Source organism: Myodes glareolus, chromosome 7, assembly GCF_982192425.1.
Source record: "Myodes glareolus chromosome 7, mMyoGla1.1, whole genome shotgun sequence".
Classification (NCBI taxonomy): Eukaryota; Metazoa; Chordata; class Mammalia; order Rodentia; family Cricetidae; genus Myodes; species Myodes glareolus.
Window position 1 is genome coordinate 36,845,566 of NC_142032.1, and position 15,235 is coordinate 36,860,800.

The window sequence follows — 15,235 nt, forward strand, 5'->3', positions numbered from 1 at the left end:
TCCTTCCAATTGGTAAGGGCTCCCGTGGGGAGTCAACAAAGTCTGGCACTTAAGTTGGGGCAGGACCAAGTGCCTCCCTGCTGCATTAAGGTTGAGCATGGCATCCCACCATAGAGAATGGGCTTCAGCAAGCTAGCTCATGCACCAGGGATAGATCCTGGTCCTACTGCCAAAGGCCCCTCAGGCAGTCCAAGCTTCACCACTGTCTCCCATATACAGAGACCCTAGTTCGGTCCCACTGAGGCTCCACAGCTGTCGGTCTAGAGTTCAGGAGTTTCCATGAGCTTGGTTCAGCTGTCTCTGGAGATTTCTCCATCGTGATCTTCACCTCCTGTGTTCAAATATTCCCTCTTCTCTCTCTTCGATTGGGTATCCAGAGCTCAGCCTGCTGCTTGGTTGAGGATCTCTGTATCTGGTTCCATTATCTTAGTAATTTTCAAACAAGGCACCCTACATTTCTATTTCCTTCTGAACCCTCAAGTTACTTTACCAGTCTTCATAGTCAAATCTCCTTCATGAAAGTAGGAGCTGGCACATATTGTAAACCCTTGCCTTGTTTCACCTTTCAGTATCACCTGACTGTTCTCCGTGGGCCAAGGTCATTCCCGAGATCACCCTGAGGAGCAGGCAAGTGTTTGCAACCCTCACCTCCCATAAGCAGCAGATCCTGAGAGAGCTGCACCAGGAAGTGTGTCCCCTCTCCACGCTACCTCATAAACATAGGTGTTTATGACAGACAGAGAGAAATGAGGTGTAACATCTTAGGAAAGGGGAAAGAACTAGACGCTTAGGTCTCAAGACCATGTCTTGCCTGTCTGAGATCGCATTGGCTTCCGACATGGCTTTGGGTGGGAGAACTGGTCTACCAGAAAAAAAATCAGCTGTCTCTTTTAAGACCATGGATAGGGCAGTTCTCTGGACACAGCTGTGAGTAAATCGGGTCCACATGGCCTGATGGAAAAGCTTCTCTTTATTTACCAAACATTTAAGTGCCAGCAAATGTTCCATCCTGCACCTGTAGAGATATAACTGTGACCCCGGGAGTGCAGGCTTGCCTCTCTCCAGTCATGGAAGGGTGTGTCTGGTTAATTCTAGTTAACATGGGGATTGGAGATTACCGAGAATGAGACACTGATTCTTGCTGTTTCTTGTGCCTTGGGACTTCACCCAGTTATTACCTGCATCCCCACATGCTTGCCACACCTGCGTTCCAGAGATCCAGAATGCATTCCTCCACTGAGAGGTCAATTGACTCTAGGATAGCTGAGTGCAGAAGAACCAGAAACTGATTAGTTCTGCTTCCTTGATTTGGTTCCATTCTAGGAAGGAAGATGGGAGGTCCTCAGGAGAGGGATTTCCACATGGGTACCCCATCTGACAGAGGTCTCAGTGACTGTCTGACTTCAGTGTCCTGTCTTCTTTTCTCTACCTTGAGTTCTTGACCAGCCCTTCTTCTACAGCCTCAGCCTGTATTGGGAAGCCCCATCTCTGTCCCTCTGTGCACAGTGCCGCCTCCCCTTCTTTTCTTGGTCTCTTCACTGTCTACAGCTGGCATTGACTGGTGCTATGCCTTCCCTTCCTTCACACAGCTGTGCCGGCTTTTCGAGGAACCTTGGAGAAATGAGGCTCAATCTTGTACATGGCAGTGTTGGTAAACTATCATACCCTGGGGAAAGCTCCCACCTGTGAGTACCAAAGGAACAAGCCACATATTTTATTTATGAGCATTGGTGTTTTGCCTGCATGAGGGTGTTGGGTACCCTGGAGCTGGAGATCAATACTGTGAGCTGCCATGTGGGTGCTGAGAATTAAACCCACCCAGGTCCTCTGGAAGAACAGTCAGTAGGAACAAGTAACTTTCACAAAGCGCACTTTTTCCCCAGTGGCCGGGAACAAGGAGCATGGCCAAACCCTTACAAAACAGAGTTTCTGGCCTTAAGACAGGAATCGCACTAGCGAGGACTCCTGCTTGATGACCCTAGGTGGCCAGTATACATCTGGGTGAGAGCTTTCTGCTTTTCCATCATCTTCCCTGACAAAAAGAGACAGTTCCTGCCTTTGATAAAGGGGAGAGGACAATCCTACACACAGGTACAGTCGTTGAATGGTGCAATGTTTTGGGAAGGAAGTTTCCAGAAGCAAGTGTTGCATAGGGCACCATTTATGGCTTGGTCCAGGCAGCACAGATACTGTGGAGGGTGGAACCGCCCCCCAACCTCCACCATAGACAGCTGCATGCAGGGGCACAGGGCTCTCTTGGGGGCATGGCGGGCTTCCTGTTTCCTTTACTGTGCTTGGACCTCTGGCTGTCACCTGGATCCTGGGTGCAAACAAGCATGCCTGGGGTGGAAGGTCTCCTCCCCGACACTTCCTTTTACCTTTTTGTTCCAAGCACACATCTAGGTCTGGATCCCCACCTGGAGGGACCTCAGGAAGAACATTTTAGGACTATACCCACTTACCAAGGTTTTTTTTTACTTTGATTCCCACATTGATTTCATTTCACGAATCTTCACAACTGAGGCCCTGAATGCTTTCTTGATGAAGTGGGGGTGTCCCCCTTTATAATCTCCATCCCTCTCTAAGCCACAGGCTGCAGTGCTTTTCTGCCCACCCCCATCCCCATAGGTGACCACTAGGACCCCTGGAGGCACTTGATTTGATAAACTTTTAAACCTGCTATTGCCAGGGAGCCCGTGGGGCCTTGGTGGATTAGAGCCACTGAGATTCTTATCAGTTGCCGAATTCCACGCAATCCTCTTTAGAAATCTTTTGCTTAATATGCTCTAGAGGCATTCAGGGGCCCAACAGCAAAGTAGGTGCCCAGGAGTGCCCAGGGCGGGGGAGGGGGTGGGGAGGGGGACGGCTGTAGACAGAGCCCAGCTTTTGACCAACAATGTTATTTTAATTATTGCAAATCCCTCATGGCTGCCAAGTGCTCACTTTCAATCCTATTATTAACTGGGAACCTTGCCGGTCAGTGGCTTCTTTTCAAGTGGAAGTCTGTGGACTTTGATGCCCTCAGGGGGACGCTGCCAGTCAAGCTGGATACAGGTGGGCCAGTGTGGTAGTGTATTTCCTCCCCGGGAAAGCGCAGAAGCACGCTGGGAAGGAGGAGGCGCGCAAGTGGGTCTGGCTGGGTTCTAGGTCAGTTGCGGATACACGCGCTGAGTTCTGTTGATACCCTTTCTTCCTTCTGCCCAGAGGACCTTGTTAGCCTTTGCCAGGCTGTGAAAACTGGCAAGGCAAGTGGGACAGACTAAGCATTTGTTTTCTGGTAAGTCAGGCCTCTGTCCTGCCGGCACCTTTGGCCTCCTTTTGATCAAGGTTGCCAGCACCGGATGCGGTGTGTGGGGGCGGCGTCTAAACTTTCTCCCGGTGTTGGTGTAAAGAAGAGTTACCTTACATTTTGGGTGGTATTTCTGAGTTTCCAAAACTGGTTCTCAGTCACTCGGTTTCTCATCGAATTTCCTCAGGTGGAAGGAGGGTTCCTCTTTCACAGTGAGAAATTTCCGAAACTCAGAGCCCTAAGCAAGTTGGCTAGTTTTGCGGGGACTACGGAGTGGGAAAATAGAAAACCAGGATTTGTGCTCCTTAGTCGGAAGACTTTCAGTGCCCACGCAGACTTTGCAATGTTCCCAAGGGGAACACAGTAGAGGTGACAAACATTCAGCTGTTAGGCTAATGTCACAAACATCTTCCTCCAGGGTTGGAGCGATTGCTCTGTAGTTAAGAGCACATTTTGCTTTTACACAGGACTGGAGTTCAGTTCCCAGCGCCCACATGGTGGCTAGTTTTAATCCAAGTCAGGTATATACAAGTATTCAGTTACAACCTGAGGTGCAATGACAGCTGCCCCCGAAGGAGAGAGAATGGAGCACATCACAGGAGTCCCTCAGCTTTCCTCCAGGGCTCGCCCGAAACCAAAGGGCTTCTGTGGCATGTTAGGATTCTCACAGTCAGAGAGCAGGTTCTTTGTGCTGTGCCTGGGAATGTTAAAATGTCTCTCTCCTAACTCCATCTGTTTAGGTACACATTCAGATCAAAGCCCAAGCAAGGTCTTTGTTTATGCTACTGTTTAAATAAGAGCAGCAAGCTTTATGTAATTTTTAATGTCTTCCTTAAGAATATGAGTTGATGCATGCCCAGTGGTTTGTGCAAACATTTCGAGACTGAGGACTGAGAACTCTGTTCTGACCAGAGGGGTGAGATGCTGCATTACAGAGGCCACTCCGGACGCCACTGCTTGACCAAGGCCACATGACCATGGCCTCTGCAGCTCTGCAGCCCTCTGAGTTGTCAAAGTAACAAACAGCAGCTGCGCAGGGAAGCATTTTGCTTGCCCTTCTTATTCCATCTTTAGTATTAGTCAAGGTCATAAGTGGTAGGAAAAATATATAATTTAATTCTCAAATAATAACTTTCTCTTTTTTCCCCAAAATACATCGTCGAAAGAGTCCAAAGCTAATATATTTTGTAGCAGACAGTGAACACGATGTTCTGGAATGAAGGCAGAGCTATTACCCTTTTATAAAAATCCACGTCGTCCCAGAGAAAAGGAAAAGGAGTAAGCGAGAGCAAGCAAGCGTACAGGAAGTCAGCAAAATGCTGTGGGGGAATTGTTCCCGCCTTGGAGAATTTGCCATCGGTGATGTGTGGCTGGGCAACCTGGACTGTCTGTCTCCCACAACTGTCCCCTGGGTAAAAGTGGGCTCACTCAGCTTAACAGAAACAACACAGAAATAACAAGACAGCACCCAGTCCGACAATGCAGATATTCCAGATTCCCAGCCATCATGAGAGGATTCCAGGGCATCTTCTCATAGGCAAACTGGAAAGCGGTTCACTCTTCTGGAGTGTCTCTTTCCTTCCCACCAAGCGGATGAGCGAATTCACTTGGAATAGGCCACAGGACAGTTTTCCACTCTTCCATCCACAATTTGAGTTTATCTTAGAGATTTAAATATAGGTCAGAAGTCACTTCAGAGGCGGGCAGTGATGGGCCACTCAGCAGAGACATCTTAGGCTTTGCTTGTACAGCATTGTGAAGAACACTTAATAAATATGGTTACGCCTGCTTTTCCCACCCAACCCCAGCTTCCGGAATACACTTGGGTATCCTTCCATGGTCACGGACCCTGAAACGTCCAAGGCACTGGTTGGGCAGGGACTGTGTAGTCAGTCTCGGGTGGCTGCTGTCTCCGTACCAGTGAGTCTTTCTGGGTAGTAGGGCCTCAGTCACTACAGGTAAAGGTGGCTTTTCTCAGCTGCCCTGTGACAACTGGGTTTCACATTTCCTGAAGCTAGATCTGTGGAAGGAGTCCCTGAAATTAAGGAGAGAGAGAAAGATCACAGAAGGATTAATTGGCCTTTTAATTGGGGTGGGGGAATTACGATCCAGAAAGATATTGGTCCTGGGGAACTTAATAAATAAAAAGAGGAACCGAGACCCATTTACGCTGTACACTCTCATATGCACAGACACACACAGACACAGACACACACACACATACACACACATGCACATCAGCTACACTGTGTAGTCTTGGGAATACCCTGGCACAAAGCCAATAACAAGGGGCTGGGAGAGACTAGGGGAAGGTTGGCTGGCCGGAGGCCTGCCTCTACGGTCCCTAGTCCACTGCTGGGCAGGGGGTGTCTCTGCTTTCTGCCAGGAGCAGGTGAGCAAGCTGGATTTGTGCACCCCAGTGACCTCCGATGCCCAGGAAGAGGCCCCTCTGGTCCCACTTACCTCTTTTGACTGTCAATTCTGAATATGGGCTTGTAGAGCTCTGGGATTTTCCGCTCGATCATGGGCCTGAGGCTGTCCCTCAGCCGGTTGTAGTTCTTCTTGAGCTCCTGCTGGTACTCCCGCTGCTCGGCCGTGATGAGCCGCCTGTTCTTCTCAACAGCCTCGCCGCATCTGAGGTGGAAAAGGGAGGTTGTATGTTCTTGTTGTCTGTATTGCGTGACTTGGAGAACATCGGCAGCATGGCAGCTTCTTGAATGCCTCTGCTATTATCTGCGTCCAGAATGTTTCCTTAGGGCCTGGTTATCAGCTGACAGGCTCTGGGGATGTGACTGGATCGTGGGGCTTTGGAGCTCATCCATGGACTAGTCCATCCAGAGGGTCATACTCTGACGGGCAAGTGGGAGGAATAGGAGGCAGCATCTCAAGGAAGGGAGTGGGTCCTTGAAGGAATGACCTTGGGGGTGTGTCTTATCTGTAGCTTTCCTTTGTTTCCTGGCTACCCTGAAAAGAACAGCCTTCTCCAAATCATGCCCCGCCCCCAACGATGTTCTGCCTTTTTTGGAGGCCAAAGTAATGGATCCAGTGAAGTAAGATAAAACAAGGAAAGTAAGAGCAGCTAGAAAACCCAGAGTCAAAACAACTTAAACAGCAACAAAGAGTAGGAAAATGAAAAGAGAAAAAGCCCTAGAAAAGAATGAAATAGAATTTCTAGAAATGAAGTCACAGTGATAGTAAACCCTTAGGAACCAGGTTAAGCTAGACACTACTGGAGAACTAATGGTGAAGGCTGATAATTGCCCAGAGCTGAAAACAGGGCCCATTTCCCTACTGAATAGATTCTAGCACACTCCACTGTGGCGGACCCTGCAGCATTAAACCAACAAACAAAAACCCACCTCAACCCATGGCTACCTGACTTTTGGGACCGGATGAACACAGCATAATTATTCTAATTCAGTCTCGGCTCCAGCAATCCTTCCACTCAGAACTCAGTCCTCTAGTCACAGAGCATGGGGACAAAGAGCATATCCTAGGGACGGGATGGGGGAAGCCAGAAGAGCAGAGAATCTGCACCAAATTTAGTTTTCTTGTTACTCATTACAGGTGCAATGAGGAAGAGCAAAGAGATCTGTGTGTGTGCGCAGACATGAGTGCAGGTGCCCAAAAGAGGCCAGAGGTCTTGGATCTCCTTCGGACTGGAGTTGCAGGCAGCTGTGAGCCACCCAATGTAGGCGCTAGTATCAGACTCAGGTTCCTTGAAAAAGAACAGTTCACATATTCAGCTGCTGAACCATCTTTCCAGCCCCCTAAATCATTTAGTATTTATAATTTTTTTAAATTTATTTTTACTTTATGTGTGTGAGTGTTCTGCCTTCATGGGTCCATGGAGGTCAGAAGAGGTCATCAGATCCCCTGGGACTGGATTTAACGATGGTGGTAAGCCACACGCGGGTGCTGGGAACGGAACCTAGGTCCTCTGCAAAGGCAACAGTGCTTTCGAGCCACCTCTCCAGCCCTGATGTTTATCACCTTTAGTTTGTGTCTGTATGTGTGATGTGTATGCACCCGCAGTGTATGCAGGTGCACATGTAGAAGCCAGAAGAAGACATCAGGATTGTCCTGGAGACAGGGTCTCTTACTGGACATGGAACCAGGTTGCTGACCAGCAAACCACAGCTATCCTCCTGTCTCTGCCCCACTCCCATGCTGAGGTCACAGGGGCATGCACAGCAACATCTGGCTTTTTATGTGGGCTCTGGGGATTTGAACTCAGGTCCTCATGCTTGCTCGGCATGTGCTCTTACCCATGAGCTATCTCCCCAACCCCAAGTCTTTGCAGAAAGGAGAACAATCAGAGAAGGGAGAGAAAATAAGGAAAACATTGCAGTGTTTCTGATGCTCTAGTGGGTTGGGGAGAAGAGGAGACAAGTGTGGCATTGGTCTGTCTGAGTTTTTGGAACTTGCAGGCATTTCCTCTTAGGAAAGGGCAGAGAGAAGACGTTTTGCTCACTTGGCAGCCATCTGAAGAGTGCCCGGGGGCTGGGAGTGCTGACTGCTGCGTGCCAGGCTGCCAGCTGCATCTGGTCAGCTACAGCTGAGTCAGAAGCCACTGCCCAAGGGCAGGAGAAGCAACTACAGACTCGGGCAGGGCCATGTCCACAGAGCTGTCTTCACAGCAAGGGTGGCTTGGGCTCAGCGTGGAGTTCGGGGTTACCGGCCAGCCTCCTGGGAAGCCGAGACGATAGAGCTCACTGAAACACAGGCCCAAGAGGGGCCACACGTGACTTCCAGTGGAGTCACCTCTGCCACCTGGATAGGAGAACACACCTGTGCAAAGCACTGGACGCTGCTGTCCTGTTCTCAGATAGCAGTGACTTCCTCATTGGACTTGGAAGGGCAAGCAACTGGGGGAGGGAAGCTTAATCCACTGCTTGTGCTGAGGGCAATTTACCTGCTTAACACCCATTTTAAAGGGACAGTGTGATAGGCTACGGCTCCCGACAGCAGGAATAAAGCAGAGGGAAAGTTAACTGTAGTTACGTCACAAGGGCAGTAGTGGCCGGTGGGGCTTTCTTCTCTATGGCCTTCCTGCATGGGGCGTGACCTCTCCACACCTGCAGTATGAAGACTGTGTCGGGCTGGCACTGGCAGCTGGTCCTGAACGGCTCTTGGCTCACATTTGTCTTTTTAAAGGAGGAAGGCAAAAGAATTGAATGACGGCCAGGTGGTGGCACACACCTTTGATCCCAGCACTGGGGAGGCAGAGGCAGGTGGATCTCTGTGAGTTTGAGGCCAGCCTGGTCTACTCAGTGAGTTTTAAAGGACATTGACTTTGAATAACTCTGTTCAAAGATTCTCCTAGGGAAACAGATGATCACCTGCCCTGCCCTCTGACTGCAGTTTCCAGAGGCCTGAAGCTAATCTGGAGCACACGCCTGGTAGGGATCGGCTAGGGCACTTCATCTATGTGGAGTCTTGGGGAGGACCCACCAATGGCATTGAGCGATCCAGCAGAGGGCATTGATGTGAACCCCAAAAGTGTTTCTTCTCTCAATCAACTTTCTTTTCTGTTTAAATTCCACCCAGAGCCGTTGTGGCTCTGTCCTTCTGGGTCTGGCCTGCTCTCAAGTACAGGCTGCCCCAGCTGGACTCCCATGAAGCAGTGGGGCTGGCATTCCTGACAGTCTTACAGCCATCCTATCCTTCTGATAGTCACGGCTCCCTCTCACCACCATCTTCTTCCTTCCACCTGAACATCTGGGAAAGAGAGTAGGTGATATTTTCCCATAAAGCCCACCCCGGCCCACAATGGACCTGCCCTTTCTGATCTCCAGATCCCTGTATCTGGAGCATTTTTAGAGTTCTCAGTACACACGGCACTGTATTGTTACTTAGCAATGCAATGGTACATCCCATCATCAGGGGCAGGGGAAGGCCCAGACCGAATACCCAGAGCAGAGCAGAGCAGACAACACACACTATACATTCACAGTCCATGAGGTTCCGCAAGGCCTGCCCACTGCCAGCTTTGGAGGCCAACAACTGCAATGAATTTCAAATGAAAAGACGTGGTGAAAAAGTCCTTCTAAATAATGATCCAAATATTTTTCTAGCCCTTTGCTACAAAAGTATCTAGTAATTAGCCAGGCATAATGGCATGCACCTTTAATCCCGGCATTCCAGAGCCAAAGGTAGGAGGATCTCTGTTAAGTCTGAGGATAGCTGTTCAACATAGGAGTTCCAGGCCAGGCAAGAGTAGATAGTAAGATGCTGTCTCAGGGGAGGAGGGAAGGAAAGAAGGGAAGGAGAGAGAGAGAAGAGGAAGGGAGGAAGGGAGGAAAGGATGAAGGGAAGAAGAAAGGACCACAAAACAAAAGCAAACAAATTACTATGAAGTAAAGAAAATGTACCTTGTATACAATGGCAGAATTGCTATCAAAAGGGGACACAACATTAACAGATGTAACCTATCATAGACACCTGTCTCCAAGCATCTGTGCTTCATTGCGGGAAGAAGTGTTCTCGAGACACAGCAGAGTTGGGCATTTCTCCAGAAAGCTTATGATAAAGGCAGTATCTCCAATTTCACCCAACAGCAGCATCCTAGTAAGTTTTCAGAAAATTTGGCAAACTAACTTTCAGCTTCCCTTTCTCCTCACCTGCCCTGCAAGGCTATTTCCGTATTCAGACGGGGCACAAGGTTCTGGATGGGAACGTGACTGGCACATACGCTCCTCTCCTGTAAGTAAAGCGGCATCATACCCTTCCCCAGCCTTCTGTTAGGACCACTGGAGACCAGAGGTACCTATCTGTATTGCAGGGATCACATGACCCTGCCCAGAGCCATTTTCTGTCTAGGCTGAACCAGCTGCCCTTAAAGAGAGCTGCACACAAGTCAGTAGCTCATGCGAAGTTGGCTTCTCATGGGGATGTATCTTCTTTGTGAAAGCCTAGTTTTAGAGCCTTCCCTTTGTCTACCCAACTGAGGTAAGTAAGTCATTGCACAATTTTGCAGAACTACATTATTAATGTGGTTAATAATACTATTATATGCAAATAACAACACTAGTCACGCCAACAGTTTTGACTTAATTGGGTCAGTCACTGCCAGCACAGAGGGAATAGGAATGGCCGGGTTCCAGAAGACCTGCCACCACTCAGCTCTGCTGCCAACTGGCTCGTGTGTGGCCATTAGTGAATTCACCTCCCATCTCCAAACCCCCCATCCCTCATGTGCAAAGAGAAGATGATACCTGTCTTATGTCATGACTGTGGGGCGCAGTACAACACCGGCCACAAAGCCTCCCACACGTGAAGTGTTAGTTTCTCAGTGGTAAAACAAGCACTGTCGCTCTACTGCCCTGGTCCTTAAGCGTATGAGTGAGTGTGAGTGTGTGTGTGTGTGTGTGTGTGTGTGTGTGTGCATCACAAGCATCTGGCAGGGATCTTAAACCAGAGTCTATGATCCAGGGTGATATCTGGAATACTTTTTTATTTGCTTTTGTAGTAGTGGGGATGGCATCCACGGCCTCATGCATGTGAGCATTGGCCCCACACTGCCAGGCCCCAGTCACGACCATCCCCCTTCTTACCGCATTATGAACTCCTTGAAGCATAACCTCAGCTTGTTGTGATGGCGATAGAGCTTTGGGTCAGCGGGAATTTCAGCCAAGAACACTTGGGCTACCTCCAGCGGTCCCTGATGGAGAAAGCGAAACACAATACAGATATTGGAATGATAATTAAATTGCTTGGGAGAGGGAGAATGTCGGGAGGGCTCCTTAGTTTGGGCATTTAATTTTGTAGCTTGTTTCATGAATTAAAAAAAAAAAACCCAGGGAAGTCTTGAATTTCTCAGGAAATTGGTTCCTGAGGAGGATTAAGGGTTTTAGGAGAATACAAACTCGTATTAAGTGTATCTTCTCAATCAAATACTAATCCTACAGTCTTCCCTTCATACCACAAGGTAATGCAACTTCAGGACAGGCTACTGAGAGGGGTTCCTCTAACACAAGAACTATCTCTCTCTGTTCAGTCACACTTGCTTCTCTGGCAGCCCTGGTGGAAGAAACCATTTTGTGTAAGCCCTGGTTTGAGCCAGAGAAATGCACAGGCCATCTGTGGTCTATGGTTGAGAGAGAAAACCGCTTCTGTTTTCTTCAGAGGACTGGGACTCACAAAAGCAGAAGTGTCTTAATGTTTGTATAGTGTTGGTCATACAATAGTCTTTCTCCTGTCTGGTGCCTCTGTTACCCGGGTTTTGAGCAGACTTAGACCTGCAGGGGAAACTGGAGGAGGTGCTGGCTGGAAAGGACAATGGTTGGTGAGTTTTTGAGTGTGCTGGGGTAGAGAACCAACATCAAGGCCATAGACAGAAGGTACTAACTAGACTTGTGTGTCTCTCCATCTGAGACAGGCTGAGTTCTATGCTTACCTCATGTATAATGGTTCTCACAGGAATAAGAAGCATCACCTTTTTAGTTGGTCTGAGAGCCCAGCCCCAGGTCAATCCTGGTTGGCAAGGCCCTTGCTATTTCGGGTATACTTGGTAGTTAACCAAGGAGAGAGATGGTCTGGGCCTTTCATTCTCTAAACACACCTTCTGAGATTAGTCCCAAGCTCTGCACAGAGTTCTACCTATGCTGGACACGAGTGAGCTCTCTTTAACAGGACTCCAGTTCTGGATCACATTGCCAGATCTGGTCCCAAAGTGCAGACTCTGAGAAAATGGCATTTCTTGAACACAGTTCACTCCTTTCTAGAATTTCTTTGGGACGACCGCATGTGGACTGATGCATCAAGTCTTAAGAAGCCCGTAGACCTCATGAGCAAAAGAGTAAGCCCTGACCAAGATGCTGTTAGTGAACCCTGCTTACCTGATTCACAGTGGCTCCTACAGAGCCCTGCAGAACCATCTGCAGCATCTTGGCATCAGGGGGCTCCTGGTGTGTGGCCACAGCTAACTGCAGGGTCTTCTTCTTCATGTCTTCAATGGCGACTTCAATAGGAGTCAAAACGAACTGAACAGAAGACAACGGGATAATAAGGTCATGGCTTCCCTTACAGTGCCTGGCAAACCTGGAATGCTGACAGGGAGGCTGTCTGGCTTTGAAGAAGAAGCTAAGGAAAGACTTCCAGAGGACTTTGTAGTAATCTGAACAGGCCACGTAGAGAGTTGGACCCGACATTTCTTGAGTGCCTACATGTTTAGTACTGTAAATGCGTTTCTCTTTTAAACACCCTCCTGTCCTTCCCACTCTACAGTCAAGGGTGAATTTATAAAGATCAAGTAAGCAACACAAAATGCATTAAGTGTTAAGGTACAAATTTGATCATAATTGGGCCTCTATTCAAGGTCCACGTTCTTTCTATATGGTTAGGTTTCTTTCTCTATTATTGAACAAGTTACTTGAGTTACAAGGCGGAAAGCACAGCAGCAAGATCTCCTCTCCCATCATCACACAAGTTTTTGGCATCATTTGTGCCCTTTCCAGCTCACACACCTGGTGCAGAGAATTCTCTTCAGGACCGAGCTAGTTGCTAAGTTCAGCTGATTTGGGGTAAGGGCTTTCCCGAACATGATGGGTCAAATCCTGTCTCCCCCAAACCCACATGCTAAAGTCCTAACCTCCAGAAGCTCAGAAGGTGACCCTATATGGAGGTGGTAAAGTGAGTTTATTAGGGCGGACCTAATTCATATAATTGGTGTCCTTAGGAGATGAGGAAATGAGGACCCAAGTGTGTCCATAGGACAAGTAATGTAAACTGACACTAGGGGAAGGGGTCCTTCAAGTCCAGGGGACAGGTCTGGGGTAGATTCCAACCAGCCAACCCCCTGAATTTGAACTTTCATGCCTCCAGAACTGTCGAGACAATACATTTCTGTTGTTTAAGTCATTCAGTTCGTGACACTTTGTTACACAGCCCATGCAATGGAAACCACGGAGTAGTTCTAGGGAATTGCATATGGCTGTCCGGACACTTGTACAGGCAATGTGTGTTTGTATTGCGCCTAGAATATCTTACTGTTCTAAAGTCCAAGAACCACACTAGATGCCTCCGAAACCTCCTTCCAATAACAGTCTCCAGGGCAGGCTTCTCTGCCCTCTGGGAATGTACCTCTCCGAGGAAGCTGCATCACCCAATGGTGGTCTACATGGCTGCTCTCCAGCCAGGTCAGCCCATGAGCAGATGACTGCAAGTCCTCTACTTGCTCGCGGACTTGATTAGGCCTATTACACTTGTTATTTTAATGAAGAACATATAAACTGACGAACTAAGGGTGTGGAAAGAAAGAACTGTTTCTATGAAGACCAAGCGGAATGCCTGGTTGGGTAAGATGTCATGAAAGTGAGTCGCTATAAAAATTCCTGTTGTATTAGGTAGGCACGAGACAGCTGTAAGAGGCTTTGGGCTAGGCTCATCAAGATCCAGAAGTCATCCGCTCACACATCAGTTAACAAGGATTTGTAAGGCTTCATTCCGCACTACGGAAAGAAAGCAAGCTGGAAACTGGGTGTGGTTCATACAAGAAAGACAATGCTATCTGTTGTGAACCAGTAAAGCCACGAATTGGAGGAGGCTGCAGTCGGTATAAAGAGGTGGATTTCAGCATGCAAATCAGCATGTAGGGATTTAAAGTTAAAAGGGAATGTTTGTGATGGACTCTATTAAAATGGGTTAAAATCTTCCAAAATACCATAAGGTCTTTCTTGCCAACATTTTTATTAAGAAATTGGAGTCAAATACTTCGTACACAGGATGAATCTGGAGCCAGAAGCCAGGTTGATAAGCCTGCCTCATCTGAGCACCAACTCAGGGGGACTGTTCGTCTGTGACTCCCTCTCCAGTAATTTAGACTACAAGAATGCCTGAAACACCTACACACACACACACTTTAAACGGAAGACTGGGGTGTAATATATAGTGTTCACCTAGCAAGCACAAGGCCTTGAATTTAGTACCTAACACTACAGGAAAACAGTGCACAAACTATTTAAAATTTAAATACAGCCATTCCTCTCTCCATGGAAAGTTGGTTCTGGGAACCACTCTCTCCAACCACACTGAAATCTGAGGATGCTCAGGGTTTTGAACATGAAGTATACCCATAACATCTCGTGCTGAGGGCCTGGCTTCCAACAGAATCCTCCTACACAGCCAGTGGGCGAATCTCCCGGTGAATTGATGACAGGAGGCATGACATGAAGTCTAGAGGATGGGCTTGGCTGGGTGACATAGGTCTGTGGGAGCACACCCTTGGGGCTGTTATTTTTCCTTGTCCCCTTTCTGTAAGCCGCACTGTCTGCTTCCTGGTCACTATGATGTGTGCTGAATGGCTCTGCCATGCCTTCTTCACCATGACCTATGAGACTTCAAAAACTGTGAGCTACAGTAAATCTTCCCCTAAAATCTTCAGGCATTTGGTCACAGCAGTGAGAAACACTCCACAGTGGAGTAGCAAATCCTTCACAGCCAATGGGCTGCAAAGACCGTGTAGTTATTTGCTAACTATACTTTAAAGGGAAAATGACAAGGATAAAAGTTCGTGCAAATTTTTAATAGATATAAACTTTCCCTTCAAAATGCTAATTCATGGTTGGTTAACTCCATGCATACAAAACCTGAGAATATAAAGGGCCAAATGTATATAAGTTTATAAATAAAGTGGAAAGAAATGACACTGTAATTAAATATGGAACCATGCTATAGAAAGTTATGCTATACTTTATATAAATATAAATATATAAATATAAAATATATATAAACACACCATATAATTTATTAATATTAATGTATAATATAAATATATACTATACTATAAACATACATATTTAAGTTTATATATTTAAACATTTTATATATTATATATAAAATAACTTAAATGCATAAGATATTTAAATATATAATATATATTTTGTGTGTATATAGTATATAAAATATAAAACAATGCTATATTAAAGAGTTAGCTATTTAATTTGA

At 47.4% G+C, this 15,235-nt stretch overlaps 1 protein-coding gene across 2 annotated transcripts in view; it reads right to left on the reverse strand.

Annotated features, from left to right (window-relative positions):
* Positions 1–4,382: 4,382 nt before the first annotated feature.
* Dock8 (dedicator of cytokinesis 8) overlaps positions 4,383–15,235 on the reverse strand; it is a 203,407-nt gene continuing 192,554 nt past the window's right edge. For both annotated transcript variants that reach the window (XM_087908020.1, XM_087908022.1), the window contains 4 exons: positions 12,130–12,273; positions 10,846–10,952; positions 5,753–5,923; positions 4,383–5,324 (listed from right to left, as the gene is read on the reverse strand). In XM_087908020.1, the coding sequence (XP_087764146.1) occupies positions 5,264–5,324; positions 5,753–5,923; positions 10,846–10,952; positions 12,130–12,273 (483 nt within the window). In that variant the 3' untranslated portion in view covers positions 4,383–5,263. The remainder of the gene's footprint in view (positions 5,325–5,752; positions 5,924–10,845; positions 10,953–12,129; positions 12,274–15,235) is intronic.